The sequence below is a fragment of the Lutjanus erythropterus genome, chromosome 23, assembly GCF_056507025.1.
Source record: "Lutjanus erythropterus isolate fLutEry1 chromosome 23, fLutEry1.hap2, whole genome shotgun sequence".
Taxonomy (NCBI): domain Eukaryota; kingdom Metazoa; phylum Chordata; class Actinopteri; order Lutjaniformes; family Lutjanidae; genus Lutjanus; species Lutjanus erythropterus.
This window is the reverse complement of record NC_139339.1, coordinates 10,193,306-10,215,764: the sequence shown is the minus strand read 5'-3', so window position 1 is coordinate 10,215,764 and position 22,459 is coordinate 10,193,306. Positions and strand designations below refer to the sequence as shown.

The 22,459-nt window shown below is 40.3% G+C and overlaps 1 protein-coding gene across 1 annotated transcript in view; it reads left to right on the top strand.

Annotated features, from left to right (window-relative positions):
- The window catches only part of LOC146305604 (glucosidase 2 subunit beta-like), a 174,877-nt gene that overhangs the window by 42,551 nt on the left and 109,867 nt on the right, over nucleotides 1-22,459 (top strand). The window contains exon 9 of the mRNA XM_084712707.1: nucleotides 12,648-12,734. Within this exon, the coding sequence (XP_084568833.1) occupies nucleotides 12,648-12,734 (87 nt within the window). The remainder of the gene's footprint in view (nucleotides 1-12,647; nucleotides 12,735-22,459) is intronic.

Genomic DNA, 22,459 nt, shown 5'->3' with positions numbered 1-22,459 from the left:
ATACATATAGGGGTAATTACAGAATGAAAATACATTGAGTGATCATTGCTGAAAAAATAGGAACCATGAATAATATCAAAAAGGTGGGTTGTTTTCATGAAAATTTTAAGGTTTATAACTTTAAAGGACAAATCTGTTTTCAACCAAGGTCTTATTCTTATGACTCTGGCTATGGGTCATACTAACGTTCTGCTCATCACCTTCGGTATAGAGATCTGGGAAACAGCAAAACAGTGTCTATCAGTGCAAGCCAAAAAAACTTCAGCTTTACATAAATCAGTTGGAATGGTCGTCTCAGAGTCCAGTAAACAGAGAAAGTAAATACAGAAAGTAGTTCTCTGGATTAGCTATCGTAGCTAACAGCATAGGGATCTATGACACACAGCCAGAACAGCCACAACCGTGAGAACACAACCCAGAACTCAACTGAATTTCCCTGGAATAAAGTCTAGTTTTCCAATATCTATGTACACACAGTGGTCACTTTATTAGGCAAATAAATGAAATCTAATACAACTGTTTTGCCATATAGTCAACTTTTATGATTCCCATAATGTTTTTGTTGACACTGTCATTGTAATGTTACTTCAGTTTTATGTATTAGCACAGTTTGCACTGGACTGTAGAACACTCAAGTTTTTTTCTTTAGGCAAAATGCTTCCCTAAGCTAAGGGGTTCACTTAAGTTGTATAAAGCCTCCTAGGTTGTCTCCTGTGTTTACACTAAGGCTTGCATGGCAGTTACTGTCATCTGCCATAATACAACACATGTGCACTTCAGTTGCCATGGTTACACTTTGCTCACACGACCTTCTTTACTTGACAGCATTTCTGTCAGTGTTAGCTAGCGTCTCCTAAATGGACAACGAATGCAAATGGAAAAAGAAAGCCAAACTGGACAGAAGATGAGAATGTTGTTCTCCTTGAATACTGTGGAAAGTACAAGCATGTAATCCAAATTAAATTGAACCAAGCAACAACAAATACACAGAAGCTGAGGATGTGGCAAGAAGTAAGCTAACTGACAAATAATGCAAGAAGTCTGCTGTGAAACTCACTGTAGATGAAATAATGAAGAAATTCAAAAATATTACTGTGACAGCAAGAATCATCAATGACCGGTGAGTAGCAATCAAGCGACAAAAAATATATGAGACAGAGTTAACATTTGGTTAGCTAGCTACAACGTTGCTAGAGCTAATGTATGATAATCTTTACTTGCAAACAAGTTGCACATCCATCCATAATATCCACTGGATTTTCCCCATCCTGAAAAAAGTGTCTTTGGATCTCATCCTCTTCTTTAGTCACCATAAATTCAGTCACTTTCTTATGTTCCACAGATTACTTCAGGTTTAAGGGTTTAACACATAAGGGAATACTTATGTAGCTAAAAGCTCACACTAACAAAATCCTCAGGAAATCCTTATGGTGATTTTTTTGATGTAGCTTTTTTTGTCCCAAGGCATCCTTACATGAAAATTTAAGGGAAACTTAACCTAAGTGGTCCTATGCAGTCAGGCACAGATGCCCTTATATATGTAAATACAAAAGAATAGAAACTACTGTCATCATAATGTAGTTCAGTACAACACCACATGTAACTGTAACAACAATGTAAATCATAAACTTCATAAGGGTAGTTTTTTTATTTAATAATATTTAATATATTTTCAACTGTTTTATTGAATTGCAACAGATTATACATGTGTATATAATGATATGATAATGATAACCTGATATGATCAATAATCATAATAAGATTCTACTTCAAGTCAAAGATTGAATTGGCAACCTGCCTATTGTTAGGTTTTCTGTCTGAGACATCACACATGCTGTAAATAACCGAGCCTGAACTGGATTTGTTTGCAGATGAAGTGCAGAATCCTGTATTTTATTTCTAAATAGCGAGTCACGTCTAATACCCTGTGACCCCGGACAGACCACTGGCTCCTGGAAGACCATCTTGTTGAAGAACCTCGTGTCCTTTGTGGAGAAACGGTTGATGTGTTTTGTGTTTCCATGGTGACCCCGCCGCACAGCACATAAGACAATAATGAAAGCTCTCAAAGGCCGCAGGGGCACCAGAATAGTGCACGTCCTCAACGTTTCAGCTATTGTGGCACTTGGAGGAGTTACACAACCTGACGTTCACCCTGAGAATGTTTCCTTCCCCCATCATCTCGGGGCTTTTGAGACCGGCAAAGATTGGGCTTGCTAGCAAAGGGATGACACACGGAATGACAAAACTCCTGTGTCTGTCTGTCAGGCTTGGTCTTTATCCGACTGACATTTGCTGGCTCAGGCTCATCCAGGCTCCGGAGAAGCCAGGGATAAGAGTCAGACACAGATGGCTTTTTCCTTTGCAATTCTGTCTAGCGCGAGATTCAGAGGGGAGGAAAAAAAATTGTTTCCAAATCTTCATCCTGTTTTTACAGACTCTCTGAAATATAATTGCCTCTACAAAAGTATAAGAAACCAATGGGTCTTCACATACTGCAGCAATGTGTTATTGTCTTTTGTAATATGTTCTCTTGCGGTGTTTTATTCTATTTTTTTGCTGAGCTGCTGACCCAACCTATTGGTGATTAAGGCTTGATAGGGCTGTTACTTCAGCAGAGACATTTCTTGTCCTCTGAGTAAGTCAAAAGAACAATGCAAGAATGCCTTGTGCCATTTAAAACTGATGAGCCAAAGCCAGCATGAAGGAGGAGAGGGGAGGTGTAGGTGTTAAATTGATTGGCGAGAGAAAAAAGCATCTGCTTTGCAATAGCTTAACAGTTGCCTCAGAAGCACGCCTGCTATTGTTTCCAAACAAGAATACCCACTTCTGTGTGCCGAGGAGTGTCGCCTTCAGAAGAAATGTGTGAGAGGGATAGAAATTGTTGCATAAGAAACATTTAGAGACATCTTTTTTTTTGCAGCTTTCCAGGACCTTGATCTATTTTCTTTTTTCATAGCCGCCTCAACTCCTTTTCAGTTCTCCAGGCAGTTCAGAGTTAATACGTGGGCAGAGAACAAAAGACAGGGGATACAGGGCTGGAGTCAGCAGCTGATCCAATGACAGAAATGGCACTGAGGCGAGAGGGTCCCAGGTGTAGTCATGACTCAAGTAGCACTCCAAGATAGGGGGTTGTGATTGAGGAGGAGGGGAAAGGGGGGGGCAAGGAGTGAAAGAGAAGCGTGGAGGGCATCATGGAAGCTTGCGTCCTGTGTGACAAGCTGCCTGTTGTGTGTATACTCCCTGACAGCAGGAAAAGCAAAGAGACAGGACACCTGACCCCTCTGACCTTCACCAAAGTAAGACAGGACTCAGACTTGTGTTACTGAACAGCAGTGGCATGAGTGCCCACCTCTCTTGTCTCTGTATTTATTTCAGTGAACTTGGGTCGAACTGTCAGACACCACTGGTGAAGTTTTTCCTGCCAAAATGATCCGAAAAGATATTTGTATGCTGATTTTTTTTACATAATGTTCAGTCTTTTGTAGGTCTGCATTGTCTTCTTACACAAAAAAGTGTGTTTATCATCAGAATTCCTACTGCAGTAACGATCGATTGTGTGGTACCGACATAGCTAGTTGACAGAGCCATCGTTACATCACCCATTTGTTCCTCAAGTTTGGCATTATGGGGGTTGCCATCTTTGTTTTTGCAACATGTGCATGTGTTTTTGCACATGTCGTGGAGCTTGTAGGTGATGTACTGTAACTTGTGTAGTGCTTGGTTTTGGCTCGTCTTTTCAGCAATCTTTCTTGTATTACAGCTAAACAGCACGAAGAATTTCTGAAAACCTTTTGAGCAAGAAATAGGCAATCTAATAGCAGAATCTTGATCCATCTTTGATCAACAATGCCAGCGTGATCTTAGTTTAAGGAGGCTTTATTGAAAATGGAAACACAATGGCGACTACATGGTCGTGTCTAGAAGGGAACCTGAGAGCTTTAAAAGATCTCACAAGAGTGATCATTTAACCCAAACCATGATCTGGCCCTAATCATGTCTTTGGATTTCAGATTGTGATTGTAGTCAAAGGCTGGTCTGGAACATGTTGTTCCAAAATGCTGGTATTGATATTGGCAAGTACGTAAGTCTATGCATCATTCTGATGTAGCATAATTTAATGACAATGACATGATGCTGCTGGAAAGTACCAGGGTATACCAATTTTTTTTCCCTAGTATGACACTGGCATCGAATCGGTGCTCAGTATTGGGCAATATCCAAAGTTTAGGTATTGCAGTCAGTTTAAGGAAGGAAAAAATGGTATCAGAACATCTCTAGAAATTCATAGGCTATTTCCACTCTGTCTACAGTCTACATGGCATTTCAAATTTGAGAAATTATGCAATTAAATGTTTGCTATATAATATAATATAATATAAGTTTTTGTCCAGATTCCCACTCCTGCCTACAAGCAAGAAGTTCAGACTGAAAAGATCTGCAATGGGCTTACATCTAGTATAATTCAATATTAGACATTAAGTAATGCTAATGACTGGACAGGGAAAGGTTGGCAGAGCCTGGAATTTATAATCTTCATTCAAATTCATAAGGCTTAGTTTCCCCTTTACACAGACCACATAGATTACGAAATGGTCAACCAAATTGTAATAGAATTTTTTCTAACAAAATGCCAGTGTGTGGTTTACATTTAGGGAAAATCTTTGCTGTGGTCTAATAAATTAACTCAGTCCTGCATCAGTTCTTGTTTACCAAACCCAATTGGTTTTGATGCCTGGCTGAGATGTGCTACGCATGCAAATGTCATTTGCTGTTGTCACTTGGAAATTAGCTGCTTTTTATGGGCACAAATCCAGCTAAATGACAAACTACACTTGTCTTATAATAGTCTATGCACGCTATTATTTTGCCATTCTTTCAAGTCCAGCTAGATAATTAATGAAGCTGTCAATCACACATCAAAGGCAACGCCCGGGAAGAGCATAATTCCATAATTGGAAATGTTCCTCCTTTTTTTAATATGCTCCAATAAAACTATTTCAACCCTGTCTCCTAGAAATTGTGTCCAAATGATACTAATTTGTTTTTCCAATCATGTTGTGGTGGGAAAGTTACAGTTGCCGAATACATGTTGCTTGCAACTTTATTTATTTATTTATTTTACAATAAACAATGCAGGCGGTTGAGGTGGGTGGAGGGCATTTATATTGATAACTTTGACACCCAAGATCGGAGACTGGAGAGTCAAGCATATATTTAGGTTTAGGCCTCAAAACAGTTTGTTTAAGATCCAAGAAAGATCATCGTTTTGGGTAAATATTAATCCAGTAAACCCTTCGTGTCTGACATCAGCGTGGACTTGTGAAAGCAAGTCCATGAGCTTTCCATTATCTTAACCGCGTGCTGTGAGTTGCTTAAACTATAATAACTACCTAAACTACATATGAGACTGATGTGTAGGGTTTAGTGGCATCTAGCAGTGACCCTGCAGACTGCAAACACCTCATTTCACCCTCTTCTTCCAAGCGTTTGAGAACGTACAGTGGCTGTTAAACTCGTGCAAAACGTAAAAGCCAGTATTTGTTTTTTGTGTTCTTCGCTCTTATAGAAATATGACAGTAAAACATGGCAGTCTCCATAGAAGAGGAGCTGCACTTTTTATGTATGGCTCATGCTAAGGTAACGAAAAACACCGTGATCGGAATTTTCAGGTGATTATACACTATTGAAATCATACTCATGACCTTTAAATAATGTTTTTGTCTCTATGGATACTGAAGGAAAACAAATATAATGTTATGATAAGTTCTGTATGAACATTTTGTACCTTGTCTACATTAATTAACAACATTTCTGTTTGGAGTTGATTAAAAAAAACATCAATCTAAGTGTCATTTCATTTCCTGCTTTGTTATCTTATTTTTGGTTGTATAAACCTAATATTAAGGAGACAGGGTGTGCTTAGCTAATTTAAATTTTTGGAAACATAAAGCCAACTAGATTACACATAATGTAAACATAACACACAACACAATGAACTCCTTCTTCTTCATGTTGGTGTTCAACAGTGACAGTGAATACAGAGGTAAAACGCAGCCTGTTTAAATCACAGCATTACTGGTACTCATGTTAAATATAAACCAGCGTGTTACTGCCGTTCTTGATGAACAACATCTGCTTGGGTGTTTTTCAGTGTAACAGTCTGGAGGATGATCTGAGTTTCTCTGAGTCACTCATCTTTTGAAAACTGGGTCTGCAGTTGATTTGTCACTAATCTGAGTTGCTGTGCACCGACTTGGTTATCATCGTGTTGTCGGTCAAAATGCACCCACGCTTGCAGGTGGCAGCTCAGTGCACCGGAGCGCTCATTGTCTGCGCTTTACCCAACATCCAACGGTGGCAGCTCCACTCTGAGAAATAAAGGCACTAACTAGAACCATAAAGGGTTCCACGGCTTGTCCCATTAGTATAACCCTTTTTGGTCCTTGGTAGAGCCTTTTATAAAGGTTCCACTTGGAACCCTTTCAGAGAGTTATACCTAGAACCATTGTTGAAATGTTTCTCATAGAATCTCCTATGAGACATTCTAAACAAATCTCTTCTATGGACTCTCCTATGAAACATTTCTGGGGGTTCTACTGAGAACCGTTTTTGCTATGATACAAAGAACAATGAAGGGTTCTTCAGCTTGTCCCCATAATAGAACCCTTTTTGTTTCCTGATAGAGCAAAGTACCCAGATGTACTTTTGTTTGGCCCCATAGGAGAACCATTTTTGCTTCCTTGTAGCACATTTTTTAAAGGATAGGAGAGACCACTTGGAACCCTTTTAGAAAGTTCTACCTAGATCTCATCACAAAGGGTTATACCTAGAACCATTTGTGAAAGGTTCCACCCAGAGCCCCCTATGAGAGGTTCTATGGAGAACTATTCTTTGCCGTAATTAAATCTAAAATCCTTTCCAAGGTTATCAAGAACCTTTCCACAATCCATGGTTGCTTACAAGAATTCAGCCAGGGGGTTCTACCAGGATCTCTTTATATTCCAAAGGTTTCATCCAGAACCCACCTAGGGGGCTCAACGAAGAACAATTTAATATATGAAACAAAGAACCACAAAGGGTTCTATGGTTCTTTCCATAGAAGAACCCTTTGTGGTACCTGATAGAACAGTTTTTAAAGTCTCCGCTTTGAGCCTTTTTCAGAGTTCTGCATAGAACTCAGTATAAAGGGTTCTACCATCTGTGTCAGGTTATAGCCAGAAGCCCCCATGAGATGTTTTGCTGAAAACCCCTCTATGGTGTAATGGGTTCCACCCAGAACCCTTTCCAGGGGTTCTATCAAGAACATTTCCACCTTCAACAGTTTCTAACAAGAACTCAGCCAGGGGGTTCTCCTGATAACCTTTCTGTATTCCAAGGGTTTTATCTAGACCCCACCCAGGAGGTTCTTCTGAGAACTGTTTTTTATGTCTAGGATTTTATCTAAACCCACCTAGGGAGTTCGACCAAGAACCCTTTTTTATAATGATACAAAGAACCCTTGACACATTGGTTCCTTGGATGAAAATGAAACACTCAAAAAAAAAAAAAAAAAAAAAAAAAAAACCCTTGATGAATCCTTTATTCAACAAATGGTTCTTCAGTAGCAAATGGGTCTTTGTAGAACCTCAGCCCTTCAGGAAGAACCCTTTAGGAACCCTTATTTCTAACAGTGTGGTTAAAGAGTTCATGCAGATAAACACCTAACTCCACAAACAGAAATCTTATTTGTATCAGGTGTCTGCATGTTTGGATGCAGATAGAAGCTCGTACAGACGCAGCGTTTGGGGTTATGAACATAATTCACAGGCTTGTGAAATCACTGGTTGTACTTTCCTGTGTTTCTATAGTTGCGTGTTTCATAACAAGGGTTAAACTAATATTATACTCCTGCTCTCATGCTTGTATAATCTCAGTCTCCTGTGTTTTGTTATCGAGTGCATTTCCACATGTAGCGGGTGTGGTTTGTGTGCACTTAAGTCAGGATCAGTATTGTTGTCACTCTGACTCGCTGCCTCCCCGCTTCTTCCTCTTTTCTCACGCACTCCCCTCACTCCCTCTACAGAGTGACATTCATTAATTAAATATGGTGTACTGCCGCAGGATGTGCTTCCCTTTCCACTATCTCCAGACACTAATAATTACATTGGCATTTAGCTCCGTGATAAGCCGACCCTATGGCCTTTATGAAATGTTCCCTGGGCCCGGATACTGAGCAAAATATAGACTGATGCGATGCTATATATCGATCCATCTGCCTGTCTTCTTGCTTTTATCTTAAGAAAAGAGGCACCGTTCATTAGCATGGTGAAAGAATCTAACAACCACAACCTGACTTTTACATCATTAAAGGCTGAAACTGAGCTTTGCTGGAAGTATGCGTCCTAGGTGGGCTGCTTAAGTGAAGTCAGAGCTGATGGTGACAAGCTATTACAGGTAAATAAATGCTGTTTATTTTTTTAATGCTACAGTGTAAACATTAGGGCTGTCACTACTGCTTATTCTCATTATTAATTTTCTGTCAGTGTTAACAAATGTGAAAAAAAAAGAACTATCTTGTTTCTTTCAGAAGGGATTGGAAGCCCTCGGAGGGCAATAGGGGCAGCCCTGACACCTAAAATCAACTGTTACCTGAAAAGCAAGTACTCCTGTGGTCCGTGCTAGGCTCTTTGAAGGTCAAGCTGAATCTGAGTCTAAAAACAGAATTTTATTGTGACTTCCACTGATATGAACCAGCTGCAGTTTGAATAAGCAGAGAAATGACGGGGATAAGCTCGAAAGCTCAACTGCATCGGTATATTTCCCTTTAAGATCATGCCCCTGCAGTTAGAAGTGAAGTTAGCCAAATAGCTTTAGAGTATTAAGTTTGATTTTGCTTTACCTAATTACTTTGCCTCAGGTGGCCTAATCAGGCTGGTACATTGCAAGATTATTACGTGGTTTATCAGCTTCAGGGATGTATCAATCGACACTTAAGTCACAATTACTGTAAACATGCATTTAGTTTGTAAAAGGCTCACTTGTACCAGTTACATTTTAATAAGCGGGCTGCCATCTCTTCACTCATTTAACCTCCTATCGTTTTCCTTTTCTTGTTTTATTGACAAATTCATCTATAATTTATTTTATCTTTCACATGATTATTATTATTTCTCATAGCCTGACATATGTAGTAGATTTTCACTGCACAAGGGTAGAAAATGCCCACAGAACAGTGTGAAGCAATCACTCCAGGTTTGACTGAATAATCTCTGATCACCAAATTAAGCTTGAGATTTGAGGCTCACTTGTTCCAGAATAGTCCTGGCTGAAATTACCAGGGAAGGTTTCAGTGAAAACCATCTGGGCTTCAAATTGGACCCGCGTCCTCAGGGGGGATTGTATGTACCGCTCAGTATCAGCTGAGATGACCAGTGTTCTCGCCACCTTGGGAAATCTGCCTCTGACTTCTATTATTTTGGTCGATGTTTCCGTCCTCATCTGTCAAAGGGCCTGAGAGGGGGTCGCTGGCGAGTACTTTTCTATCTGAACAACACGCTGTGCTGCTGTATTTGTCGTTGGGTACTTGACTGAGCAGAGGATAAAAGCCTGAATTGAGTGACAGAGATGCTTGGATGAGGCAAACTGACATAGCTGGCAGCTTTATTACATATGTGACTTTCTGCGTACATTCAGTATGCACACATGCTGTATATGCTTTAATACTGTGTGGGAGTGGTAATATTTTCACTTGTGTGTGGGCTCATGGTAATAAATGTCTCATCTTTTTGTTTGTGCTGTTTCTACATATTTGCAAGGTGATGCATTTCATAACTCGGACTAGAAACCCAATATTCTCTTGCCAGGTGGATATAAGTGGTATTTGTAGAACTGTGCTTCTGGGACCAGCTGGATCTATCAAATAACATAACGCAGTATGTAACAATGTTATTTGATCTTTCCTCCCTCTTCTTGCTCTCTGTAAGGCAATATCTTTGCATACTGTTTTATCAGCCCTCGTCTTCGTTTGACTAAATCAACTACGGAGCTTATTTGTCAGGGCTGTTGGTTGAATGGTGAGGCAAATCTCTTAGAAATTGAAGTTCAGATTCAGTTTACAGACAGATAATGTGCAATTTAACCACAAGTGTTTACAGAACATCACTTTAAATTACAGTTCAAATGAGGATTTTGACTTTGTTTTCTTTTCTCCACCCACGATTGTAGCATTTTGGTATGCAAACAACACCTTGTTCCTCGTTGTCAGCCTGATTTAGTTGTGTTTGCTGTATTTCACTAAATTAACATGGACAATAAAGGTTAAAGCTCATTACAGTTGTGAGAGAATGGAAAAGATTCGCATTAGTTTCTCAGTCATCTTTTTATTTTTTAACTGTTGGCCAAGCAAGCAAATCTGCAGTGTAGTCCCGCAACTAGAAGGCTGATTTTCATGACTGATCAAAAGGGCGACTCTATCTGCTTTATTTTCTGGGTTTTTTAAAAATGGAAACGCCAACTCAGCTGTTGGTAAAAAGCAGTAACATGGGCACTGATACCCTGCACTCCCATCGCTCAACGTAGCAACGCTGTCATACAGGAACCAACATCAGGGCACGTGGGAAAACATTTTTACAGGGGCTCACAGTGTTTCACCTAGAATATTTTTCAGGTCTGGTGGTACGCAACGAAAAAACCCTAAAGAGATGAGGCGCGCATGATGGCATATCAACATGTTTGCTTGGTATATTCAAGACTTGAAACAAAGTAATCACAAGGAGAGGATGACTTGCTGCATTTATTGCATAAATAAGCTGAGTAACCAATGATCTTTGCAGGACATTAGCACAATGTGCACAAATGCAGATCAAATGCAAATCATTGATTTCTAAATGATTGGATATTTGGCTTTGTTTTTGGCATTTTATAAAGATTTTTTTGCCCCCACCAGGAGAAACACTGGCTGTAGAAACAGAGTGAACCATAATTTTGCTTATTCTTAAAGAAATGTTTGACCTCAAGATACAAAGAGCTTGTCACCAGAAACAAAGGATAAAGGTTGAATACTGCATAACAAACTGTGAACTTCAGCCTCAAACGAAACTCGCATTCAGCTCGTTTCCTTTCAGTGCACAGAGTATAATTTGTATGCATTTCAAACAAACACATTTCAATTTGGCTTTGAAAAGCCTACCTAAGCACAAAAGAACTTTTCACAGCACCTGCCTTCCAGTCCACATGTCCACATCCGCAGTTGTGTTTATTAGCTTAGCTTAATTGTGCATAGTATCTAAAGGTCAGTGCCTGCTGTGATACATCGCTGCCAAAATGGCTTCCAGGGGACACTGTTTCAGATGAATAAACACTGAAAGCTGCACCACCTTCCACCCCTCCGTCCCCATCCTTTACCTCCCAATGCGCAGCGACATCACATTCGGCTTTTTCAGGCCTCGCACAAGGTCCTGTGACTGATGGGCATCCACTGGTACGCACCGCCTCACTGACTTCCATTTCAGCAGGCAAAAGACAGCAAATTAATTCGCTTGTCAATTTTTTTCCCCCTTTTTTTCCTGCAGGAGTTTATTCAGATAGGAGGAATGATGTGTTTGTCCTCCAGTGAATTAAAACATGCAGTTTATCTGTATAACTACAGCCTTCTCCGTGATTAATGGTATTTGACTTCTATAAGCAGTAAACTTCTTCCGTTTGGCTGTAAAAGCTGATTTAATGAGAGAGTGACTTGAATAGATAAGCAGATATGGCAGTGGGGATTATTGGGAGGTGAGCTGAATGGGAGATGGATGGTGTGCAGTTTATTATCAGTTATGTAATGCACTTTTTATAAGCCCATACCTGTGGGGCCAGCGGGCGCTCTCCAATAGATGCGAGATTGCGAGCTTCTGTGCATCTTAAGATACGTGTCAGAATGTATACACGCTTTTGAGGAGATGTGTTCATGTGGCGCAGGTTGTGTATTACGTTGTGTAAAAAATTTATAAGAGAAGAATAATTGTTTTATGTTGAGTGCATGTAAAGATGCAGAGGCTCTAGACAATTTTTGGGCCAATGTTTGATTCATATATACACTGTCTTTGCACATTAAATTTGTTTTGTATGCTACTTTGCTATAAAATGATGGTTTTCAACTACTCAGTTACAGTTTTTATCTTTCTTTATTTGTTTATTTGAGGGAAACAGCACGTTAATGAACATCATTGTGAAAATACAAGACATAAATGTGCTGGATTTTAGCAGAAATGCTAATTTACATCAGTAGTCCCAAGGGTTTTATCTAGAAACCCAACCAGGGGGTTCTACAAAGAACCCTTTTATATTTATGGTACAAAAACCCTTTATGAGCACTACATGTAAGAGTTCCTCAAGGATCTCAACAATCCTTGAAGAACGCTTTCTTCTAAAAAAGGATCTTGTAGAAAAGGATAAAAAGTGTTCTAAATGTATGTTGTACATATGTTGTAATTGTTTCACAAAGAACTCAGAACCCTTTCTGGGGGTTCTATCAAGAACGTTTCTGCCGTCCTCAGGTGCTAACAATAACTCATCCCGGGGTTTTCTACCAAAAACCCTTTTATGGTCCAAGGGTTTTATGTAGAACCCACTTAAGGGGCAGGAAACCTGTTTTAAAATCACTCCTACCTCCTTCCCCACAGGCTTTGTTGGGAGGAGGCCCTCAGATGGATCTCACCAAGTTTCAACACACCCTCTGGGACGTCCTGACAAAAGGAGACAGTGTCAAGGTGAGCTCCATCTTTCCTCATTCCTACCACCCACTTCCCTTTCTCTTTGTTTTTTTTTTTCCTTTTTCTTCTAGGTAACTACATTCATCATTCATCCATTCTTTTATTCCTTGGATTAGTTCCCAGTTCCACCAGAACTTGGCACAGAAAAATTCACTGACTCGTCTTTGTGAAATAGGTGGTGCTGGAAGCTTGGTGACATTTAAGACTGACTGCTAATGTTAGAACAAGCTTTTCCTCAAAATGTTCAGGGGTGTCATTTGTGTCACTGTCTTTAACGTACTATTTGAACATCATCCTTTTGTGACATGACTCTACTGATGCCAGTGTTGGTCCATTTGTTGTTTTCTTCAGACTGAAAATGTCTCAACAGCTACTGGATGGCTTGCCCTGAAATTTGACACAGATATTTATGGAACGCACAAGGAGGAAATTTTATTTAATTTGGTGATGCCCTGATACTCTGTCTAGAAACACCATGCGGTTGTAGTATTGAGTGAAATGTCTCTTCATCTAGCAACATCATTAGGTCAAAAGGCCAGTTTGTCCATTACTTACTTTATGACCAGATAAGGCTACACAGTTAATCACAGTATCATCAAAATAACAATATAAAAATCTTATCCTCCAGATGTAAGAAAACGTTTGCTTGGTAGTGACCCCAACAAATGTTAAATCATCATGATTTTAATAGCTTTTTTCAGTGTAAATGAAAATTGTGATGCACAAATGATCATTCCCACCAATTGCATTGCATATCATAATCGCAAGTTTAGTCAAAATAATCGCGATATGACTTTTGGACCATATATACAGTATATGTATACGTATCACCTTGCTTACAGTATTGCAATATATCTCAGTATATCGAATGTAACCGTTGTAGTGTGATACATATTATTTTGCCAGATTTTTGCCAATACACAGCCCTATCCACCACTGTACTTAACACAACCTCACAGAGCAGCAAGCCTGGCTGTAGACTCTAAGCCTTGTTTCTTTTCTTTTTCAAACCCCCCTCCTGCACCATTCGCCTCGTATAATTCCAGCCTGACAGGGCTAGTGCAGTAGTTTATTCCAGTTCTGCCTCTATCCATTCCCTCAAAGGACACAGTCAAGACAGCTTGCACTTGGTAAAATTGTGGGAATTTCCATGCCAAAGTTCACCAAAGTTAGCTAGAAAATTTACTTTGCCTCTGTAAGTGAATCCAGTGATTTGTGGCTATTCCTTTAAAATTAATTGACTCTACAACTGCTGTGTGAACAAGGCCTCATACATGATTCGTTCGTTCACTGATCAAATCATCTCAAACCTTTCCCTCTCTGTGTCATCTTTTCCACTGGCTGTTAGAAAATAACATCCTAATGATGGGTTGTTGGATGTGCATAGGAAAATAAAACACTAGTATCTTCACTGACTGTGTGCAATAACCTCCAGAAACAATATAGAGACCAGAAAAACACAAGACGATAAGCACAAAATGAGGAGAAATCGTACCCCCTTAACCGAAATGTGCAAAAGCTTGATTACGGAGTTGTAAATGTAGCCGCTGGTGACCTGATGCATGATGTTCTTCTGGTTACCGGAGTGTGATCAGATTTATCTCATGGTTCTATCCTATCTTGACAGCCACAACACAAACAAACTCATAATACCTTCCTGTCTTCAGTCCGTGTTAATTTAGAGTCCCTCAACGGCCGACACGTTTCTTCCTGAGCACAGGTTTATAAACTGCGTGTTTTCATCTGACAGCTATGGCCTAAAAGAAAACGTCCGCGCCTCACTCTGTCTCCTGAACTGAGGACGTGGAGAGAGAGTGCGAGATACCATCCTTTCATTTCCGCTCCTCCAGATAAAAAGATGAGAGAGGGAGAGGACGAAAGTGAGGCCTATCGCTGGGCAGCAATGATTGAGTCCCTTCGCTAAGCCACGGCGAGGATCTGCTCAAATAACCCACTCTGCCGATAAGAAGCTTGTCATTTCCATAGACAAAAAAAACATTGGGGTTCAGATTAGATTTCACCACGCGCCTGGCTTCTCTCAGTGTAGCTCCATCATCGAATGTGAATTATAAGGCAAACTCCTGTTCCCCCGTCTTTTCATGAAAACATCATTGAAATACATATGGACTTGAAATGTGATGATATTTTTTGCACTATTATTGTTAGCAGTAGCAGCACTGGTGTGAATTTTGATACCAAGTTAGAAATATCACCAAAACTGCCTCTCTTTTTCTTACTATTTTAGAATGATTGCAGGAGTAATGCCATTTCTGTTACAGGTAGATGCTCTCATTTCCTGTGGGGCTGATTACTGTAATTCTCTCTTTTCTGACCAAGCCAAAGTAGTTTTAAAAATAAAACACTAAATCATCCGAAATGCAGCATTGTTGTTGTTAATCCTCTCACAGAGTCTGCCCTTGGAAACATACTTAAAAGTATGACCTTTTTAGACCTTTTTCTCTTGGCACAATTAGTCCTCAGTATTATTATAACAATTTTGATATTGTTGCCAATATGGCAAAGTGGTGTTTCAGTACTGACATCAAAATTATATTTTTTAATACCTTAGTTTGGGGAATATAAAACCTTTTTTTTAAATTTTTTTTAAAATAAACCAACCAGCTCAATCCATCAATGCCGTGGTTCCCAAACTGGTTCCCCACTGGCGGGGGCGTAGAGCTGCTGCAGGGGGAGGCATGGATGAGCAGGGGAAATAGAAAGTGAAATAAAGTTGAATTAATATGATTTATATCGGGAAAATAAACAAGAGTGTGCTGCGGCTATCATGATAACCTTAATTTCACTAAAATTAAACTTTTTTTATTGGTTGCTTCCCCAGTTATTGTTAAGATTCATAATAATTTCAGGGTGGGAGGGTGCGAACCTTTTATGACCTCCAAGCATGGCAGATAAAGTTTGGGAACCACCACATAAATTTTAGATGAAGTTGTTTGCCTAAAAGATCAGGAAATACCTGCTGAAAGAAAATGCATAGATGTGCAATACACAGCACTAGGTACTGATCTTTAAGGTTGTTCCCAGTTCAGGACTAACCTTATTTTCACATCTAAAACATTTCCTTTCTGTAGAGCCATTTATCCATCTATACTGTTTTAGTGTGAGTTTTCAAGATATCTGACGCAGAGATGTACATGGAGCTAAGTTACACCTCGGCTGAGGAGGAGGACGGCATTAATGTTTACAGAGGACTCACAGCCTCCAAACATGGGGCGCACGCTCTTTCAATTAAGCTACACAGGCAACACGGGTCATCATTTCTGGAAAGAGACATTGCTGTTGAGTTTTTCAAATGCATTTTTTGCAGCTTTGAGCACCGCAAGCTGAGTACCATCTAGTGCCATTGAATTTGAGAAAAAGGCAGACATCTCTATGACCGATATGTCCAAAACTTGGCAGCTCACACCAAAACAATCTAAATGGATAAACAGCACCATGGGTAAGATGAAAAATAAGTATTTTGATTTGCCGGTGAACTGTCCCTTTAAGACTTACAGTACAGCTTAAGCTGGAAATATACTTGTTTTTAGCTATGCATTCGCATACGCATCCCTACGCTTTATGGCTGCCTCGTGTATCCTGCGTCCATTTGCAGCGATGGTTGTGCACGTCCTCAGATATTAATGCTACACATACGCGAATGCAAATGCATGGTTAAACAATGCATGTGTCTCTTTATTCTTTATTTGTGCCTCCTTAGCATCCACAAAATACTCAGCAGTCTTCTTGTAGCCATGAAAAAATTGTTGCCTCTAAAAACCTTCATTCAACACAATCTTCACATCTTACTGTTATCCAGTCACATTTCGTTGATTTCTTTGTAGTGAAAGTCTTGACAGAGGCGTCCAAATATGACCATCAAGGTACATACTGTAAATGTTCATTTTCTGTGAACTTCAAGATGTTTGTAGATGATGAAAAATGCTGAAATGCTTGGTTGTTTGGACATTCTTTAAACTATCATTGTACCTGTAAATATGACAATTTGTGGCACACAAAAGCTCTTTCGTGTGTTTCTAGATGAGGATAGACTGACTGTGGTTGAGTGCACTCAGAGTTCTTACAGATACAATATAAAGATGTGATGCAGTATGGGGTTTGATGAGGTCTGTGCTTTTTACTTTACCTCTGTTGTTACTTTACTATTGTTTGCTGTGTACATCTTGTATTTTCGTTCTTCTGTTGATACTCTGTCATCCCTGATAGTGAAGAAATGTGAAGTTTTATTGGATTTTAGCATATTGTAAATTTTTTATGTGAACAGCTTTTCCACTGGTTCGATGGAGTTGATTTATTCAGCATTGTATGCGAAACTACTGCAAACAGCTCATGAAACGTGTTGATAAGTGATAACCGTTTATTATGAAGCAATCATATGCTTTGCTTCTGATACTCTCTGAGACATGTAAGCTGCTGTATGGCACTTAAACATCGGTATAACACTTAGATTCTCAAGAGGTCGTCACCCGCCCATAAGCATTAGAGTTTCCATACCTCTTCACTGCCTGATGAAGCATCTCTGTCACATCCGTTCCAACCATATGTTCAGTTCTCTTACACCATTCTGTGATTTTTCTTGAGATGCCTAAATCAAAAACCCTCATCAGGAAGTGAGTTTATTATAGAATATGCTACACTAAGACTGGTGGCGGACTTGACCTTTTCCCTCAGGCACAGAGGAGTGGGCCTGATTGTCGTACGCTGACGCCTTGCACAGTAAACTGCGGCGGATAATGGCGTTCTTTCATTCCACACTTTAATTCTACACTTCATCCCGGCAACGGAGGCCATCACAAATGCAATGGCCATGACAGTGTTTTCTGTTTCAAAAGCAAACATTGCTAATGAATCACCGCATCTCTGATACAGCCTAATTAGGAGCTAATTATTCAGTCTTTTCTCTAATTTTATATGACTTTAACCTGCCCTCCCTTGCCTTGTCAAAAGGTTGCCAGACTACTGCAGGCCTTAGTTACAGTAAATAACATTTGAGGGTATAGGGGATTTGTGCAGCATTAGATTTCTTCTGATTCCATACTTTACATTGGTGGGTTTGGAACATGGACTGTACATTAAATAGCAGATGTAGCTTCTGGGCCTGAAAAGTGAAACCAGTGTGGAAGTATTCTTTCTAATGGTCAGCAGGGGGTGACTCCCCTGGTCTGAAAATGGCCACTGAAACATTAGCCACTTAATAAAATCTTGTCGCCTTAGTCCATGTGCTCCAGTTTGTTTGGACCTGTTTTCCAAGTTTTTCCTGTGACAGGCCTGCAGTTCCTTGTGAATCCGTTAAAGTGAGTTTAAACTGTGCCTTCATTAGATTGCAGATTGCCTCTGTGTTCAAAGTTAGCGTAGACTGGCATTTGCAAATAGATATCATTGGTTAGAATGGCAATAAATACACAGTAGTTCGGTTTCAAATGTCAAAGTGCGTCCTGGTTGAAAGCAATGAACTCACTCTCTGTAATTTACCCACAATAACAGTGCTAACTGCGAGCATTGTGACAATAAGCTTCAGTCACCTCAAGCATCAACAATGAAAATAAAGAAATGTCTTTAAACTTAAAAGTTATTTGGAAAAGCGAGAAGCAGCAGCGTCAGCAGTCCTAGCAAAAGCATGCTTTGGATATTTAGAGTGCAGCAGAATTAGCAGAGTATTTTTGGAGATTGGGGGCTTTTGCTCTGGTGAGTGGCGCGCTGTTAGGGGTACATTTGTGTGAACATTTAATGGACCCCCTGCTGCTCTCCCTGTCACCCCCCCTCTTGTAAAGAGGCCTAAGGAAACCTGACATCAAGAGCATTTGGGGGACTCTCCATCTATCTATCACAGCATTTTTTTTCCCCTCCCCCTTGCTCTCCCCTCCTTTTTAAGCAAAGACAACTTTGGTGAATATTTCATGGGGTACATTGCCTCAGTTTCACTGTGTCGAGCAGGGAGAGTGGCACGCGATGAGGACTGACAGGACCATACGCCGGCGTCCGCTAGGAGACAGCCTTTCTTTTTGGTCTGACACTCCTACTCCTTTTTCCCCTCTCGTTTTCCTTCTGTCACAGACAACAGTTCTTTCAGGCAAGAGTCTGGCTCCTGATCATTAAGCTGTTTCTTTAAATTTTAGTATGACTGCAGAACTTCTGCCGATCCATCTGATACTGTTAGCTAAAATGCCAACATATGGATACAAATCTGTTTTTGCACAGGCTGCAACATTTATAGCACTTAATGACATGATTACACGCTTTTAAGATCACACAGACACATAACTGTGCTTCTTTTGCCAACTTTGATGTTTACCTGGTCACACTTTATTTTACAGTACACTAATAAGATATAACAACTTTGTATTAAATTAGACAAAAACTACAAGTGATATGATCTTTATTAGTCAGTAAACAAACACTGTTATACCCTAATGAGACACCATACACTTAATGGTACACTAATAAGATGTAACAAGCTGTATATTGTATCAAAATAGACTAATTAGGGACACATTACAACAGAATTGTACCGTTAAGTCTATTATGTCCCTTTGTTAGACCTTTATTAGACTTTATTATAGGCTAATTAGGGACACTTTACAACAGAACTACACTGCAAACTAAAGTGTATTGTTTTCCACTGTTAGACCCTTATTAGACTTTCTTAGAGAGTAACTGACCCTTTGCTAAGTCGCTCCTGTGAATAGCAACTAGCCAATTATAGAGTATCAACTGTAACTAGGGAACCACAGGCCTGTCAAGCTTTGCATTTCTCTACATGTTGAAGCAGTGTGCACAGGGCTTTAAGAAGAGCGATACTGCATGTCTCATGAGTCTGGATGGTGGCATCTTTTTTGTAGTCTTTCAAAAGCGTGAAACACAAGAGCGCATGTGTGGGGAATGTATTAAACTTTGTCTTTATCTGCTCTAAAGTACGCTGCGAGCATTAGCAGGTCCGGTTAACTAACGTTAGCTTACTAGCTGCAGTAACATTACCTCCAGCCAAACCTGTTAGATTCCACTGCATCAGCATTTGTCATGTTTGGAGTTTGAGAAGGAGGATGTAGGCTGGTGCAGAATCAAAGTGGGCCGACGACGGTGCATCTCTGTGGCTCGCTCTCTTATATCTGAGAGTGGTAGCACTGGTCTGGCTGGGTGACTGTATCCGTATCAAGGTCCACTGTGCAGTGTGAGTCCCTGTGCTTCCTTTTCCCATGTTAATGAGTGTATTTCTGTCTTCTATCATATACATATGTGGCATATTTCACCATGCGACCAATGATAACTTTAGCCTCAGTCTGTTAGTATTAACATTTTATCTTGTACACAGCCGTTTAGTAAATTAACATATTTGTTGTTGCCATTTTAAAATGAGTAAGATGGCAACATTAAAAAATCAGCTGGAGACGCACTTTTCGGCTGACTCAAGAAGTTCAAACATCAGCGTTAGCTTGCATTACCCGGTTACACTCATGAAATCTGCTAGTGAGTCATCATTTTAGCCGACTAAATCCACAGTCGTGAGAAACTGCTTTTATTTTCTTCTCTGGAATCATAGACAACGTGTTTCAACATTCATTCATCCATTCATTCTCCGTGATCAAAAAGGAAAGTGTCCACTTTACAAAAGGATTGTCATCTCTTCAAGTGACTTTGAAAATCACTCACGTTTTATGGTACGGACTGATTCCATCTGCCTTTACCTTTTTTAGCTGACCTCAGCCTTCCTTCAGCTGCACATTACAGAAAAAATGCTGGATCAACCATAAAATAATACCACTAAATAATCACTTTTGTTGTTCTCTTTCAGCGATACTCAAACTCCAACGCCAGCCTCTCAATATCATATTTCTCAAGTGCAAGCTTCAATGATTGCCTTTACTGTTATTGGAAGGCACACTTCATTTCCCTCCCCAACATTCAATTTCATGGCGGAATGAGAAAATGCCGCCTTTCCATGCTACTTACAAAGATTTGACAACACTACAGTATGCTCACTTTGCCGCCGCCGCTGCTGCTTCGCCGCTCCCGCCCTCCTCTCCTGCTCTCTTATTTAATAAACACTGTGCTTGCTCGACTTACAGTAGGTTCCCACCTTGCCTCGTTCGGCGTGACGAGCAGCTGAATGGTGTCACGGTTAACAGGGGCGGCTCACTTGCTCTGTTGTGACAACATTCGTTTGATGTAGAAGTGGTAGTCCTCAGCTGCCATGTTCTCCCCCCTTCTGCTCTTTTTCTTGTTCCTGCGCTCTGTCTGGATCTCACCGCTGTCACACGTCGGGGAAGCAGCCAACTGGCATGACCTGAAAGTGTGACGGCGACACGCAAGCTGCCGTTTTTCCTCGCCGTTGATAGCCGTCCAACGTGTTCGCATACATAAAGAGAAACGCAGTCATTTTTCTAGATTAAAGAACTTTAATTGGCTCTCGCTCTTGTCTGAACTGGTGTCCCAGGATGCGGCAGAGGGTGCCAGTGATGTATAAAAGATGCTATGTGTGTCGTGCATGTGTGTGTGCCTCATTTTCATAAAAATTGTGTGTTTTCATCAAACTTAGTCACACATAAATCTGCCATATGTCCATGAATTTACCGCTGACTGTAGTTTTCAAAGTCAAGTACGCTTTTAGACAACCAGCATCATATTTATCTCTTTCTCACTTAGACACACATATATACACACACACACTCAAACAGATACCCACCAGACTTTTTCATAACACACTATTCATCACAGAGAGCCTTTCGACTGTATCACTGCTGTTTAAAGTCTAAACATGGTTTTGCAGAAGACATGACTCATTCAGTACAAGGTGCAAAATGCCAATTTTTCAGTCTCAAACATCTCAACTCATGTGTGAAAGTAAAACATGATAATGTCATAATAGACAGGAAGCTCTCCTCCTTGTGCAAGAAGATTTTGTTAGGAAGTGCCATTAAAATTAATCAAAAGATTCACTTGTTAAAACATGACTCACTCCATCACTTTTCTGGCTGCGAGCTGGAGATACAGAAGAGGAAAGCGCCGGCAGCTATGTATGGGATCGGAAAAAGGAAAACCACTCAGGGCGTCTTTGTCCTCTGTTTAAACAGCGCCACAGAGGGGGGGGAGTGGGAGGGGGGAACCAGGGGAAGAGGGGATAAGAGACGGAGAAGTTTCTCACAGCTGCCCAGCCTGAGGCCCAAAACATGAGGCGCTTTCCTCGTCACCGCGTCACCAGCCATCCGTTCTCGCCTGTCATTATTTTACCTCTTGCAGAGCACACACGCCGTCTCTCAGGCACACATATGCACACTTACACCACCACACACCGTCTGTGCTGCCTTGATCTACTCTTAAATGCTGCCAGCATCAGATCCACAGACATGGCCAACTTAAACAGAATGGAAAAGCACAGACCACAAATTTTTATTTGGTAGAGGAATGCAGTTTTCATTAAACTGTTAAAATGCTACTTGATTGGTCTGTTATATCAGAGGTATGGCATGTATTATAGTGGCAAAGATAGCAAATCAATTCTACCCAGTTATTACTAAGTGCTCTAAAACTGCATTTAACATTGTTGACAATGCTGACAAACTCAAAGAGTGTCACCTGAGATACTTGCCTTTAAGAAATTTGTTCTGGGCTCATTATGAAGTAGGGTGCAGAGAGGTAAATCGCAGCGCTATATGTCATGTCTACCTGATATACAAGTGGATAAGCTAACTTTAGCATTGTATTTAGCT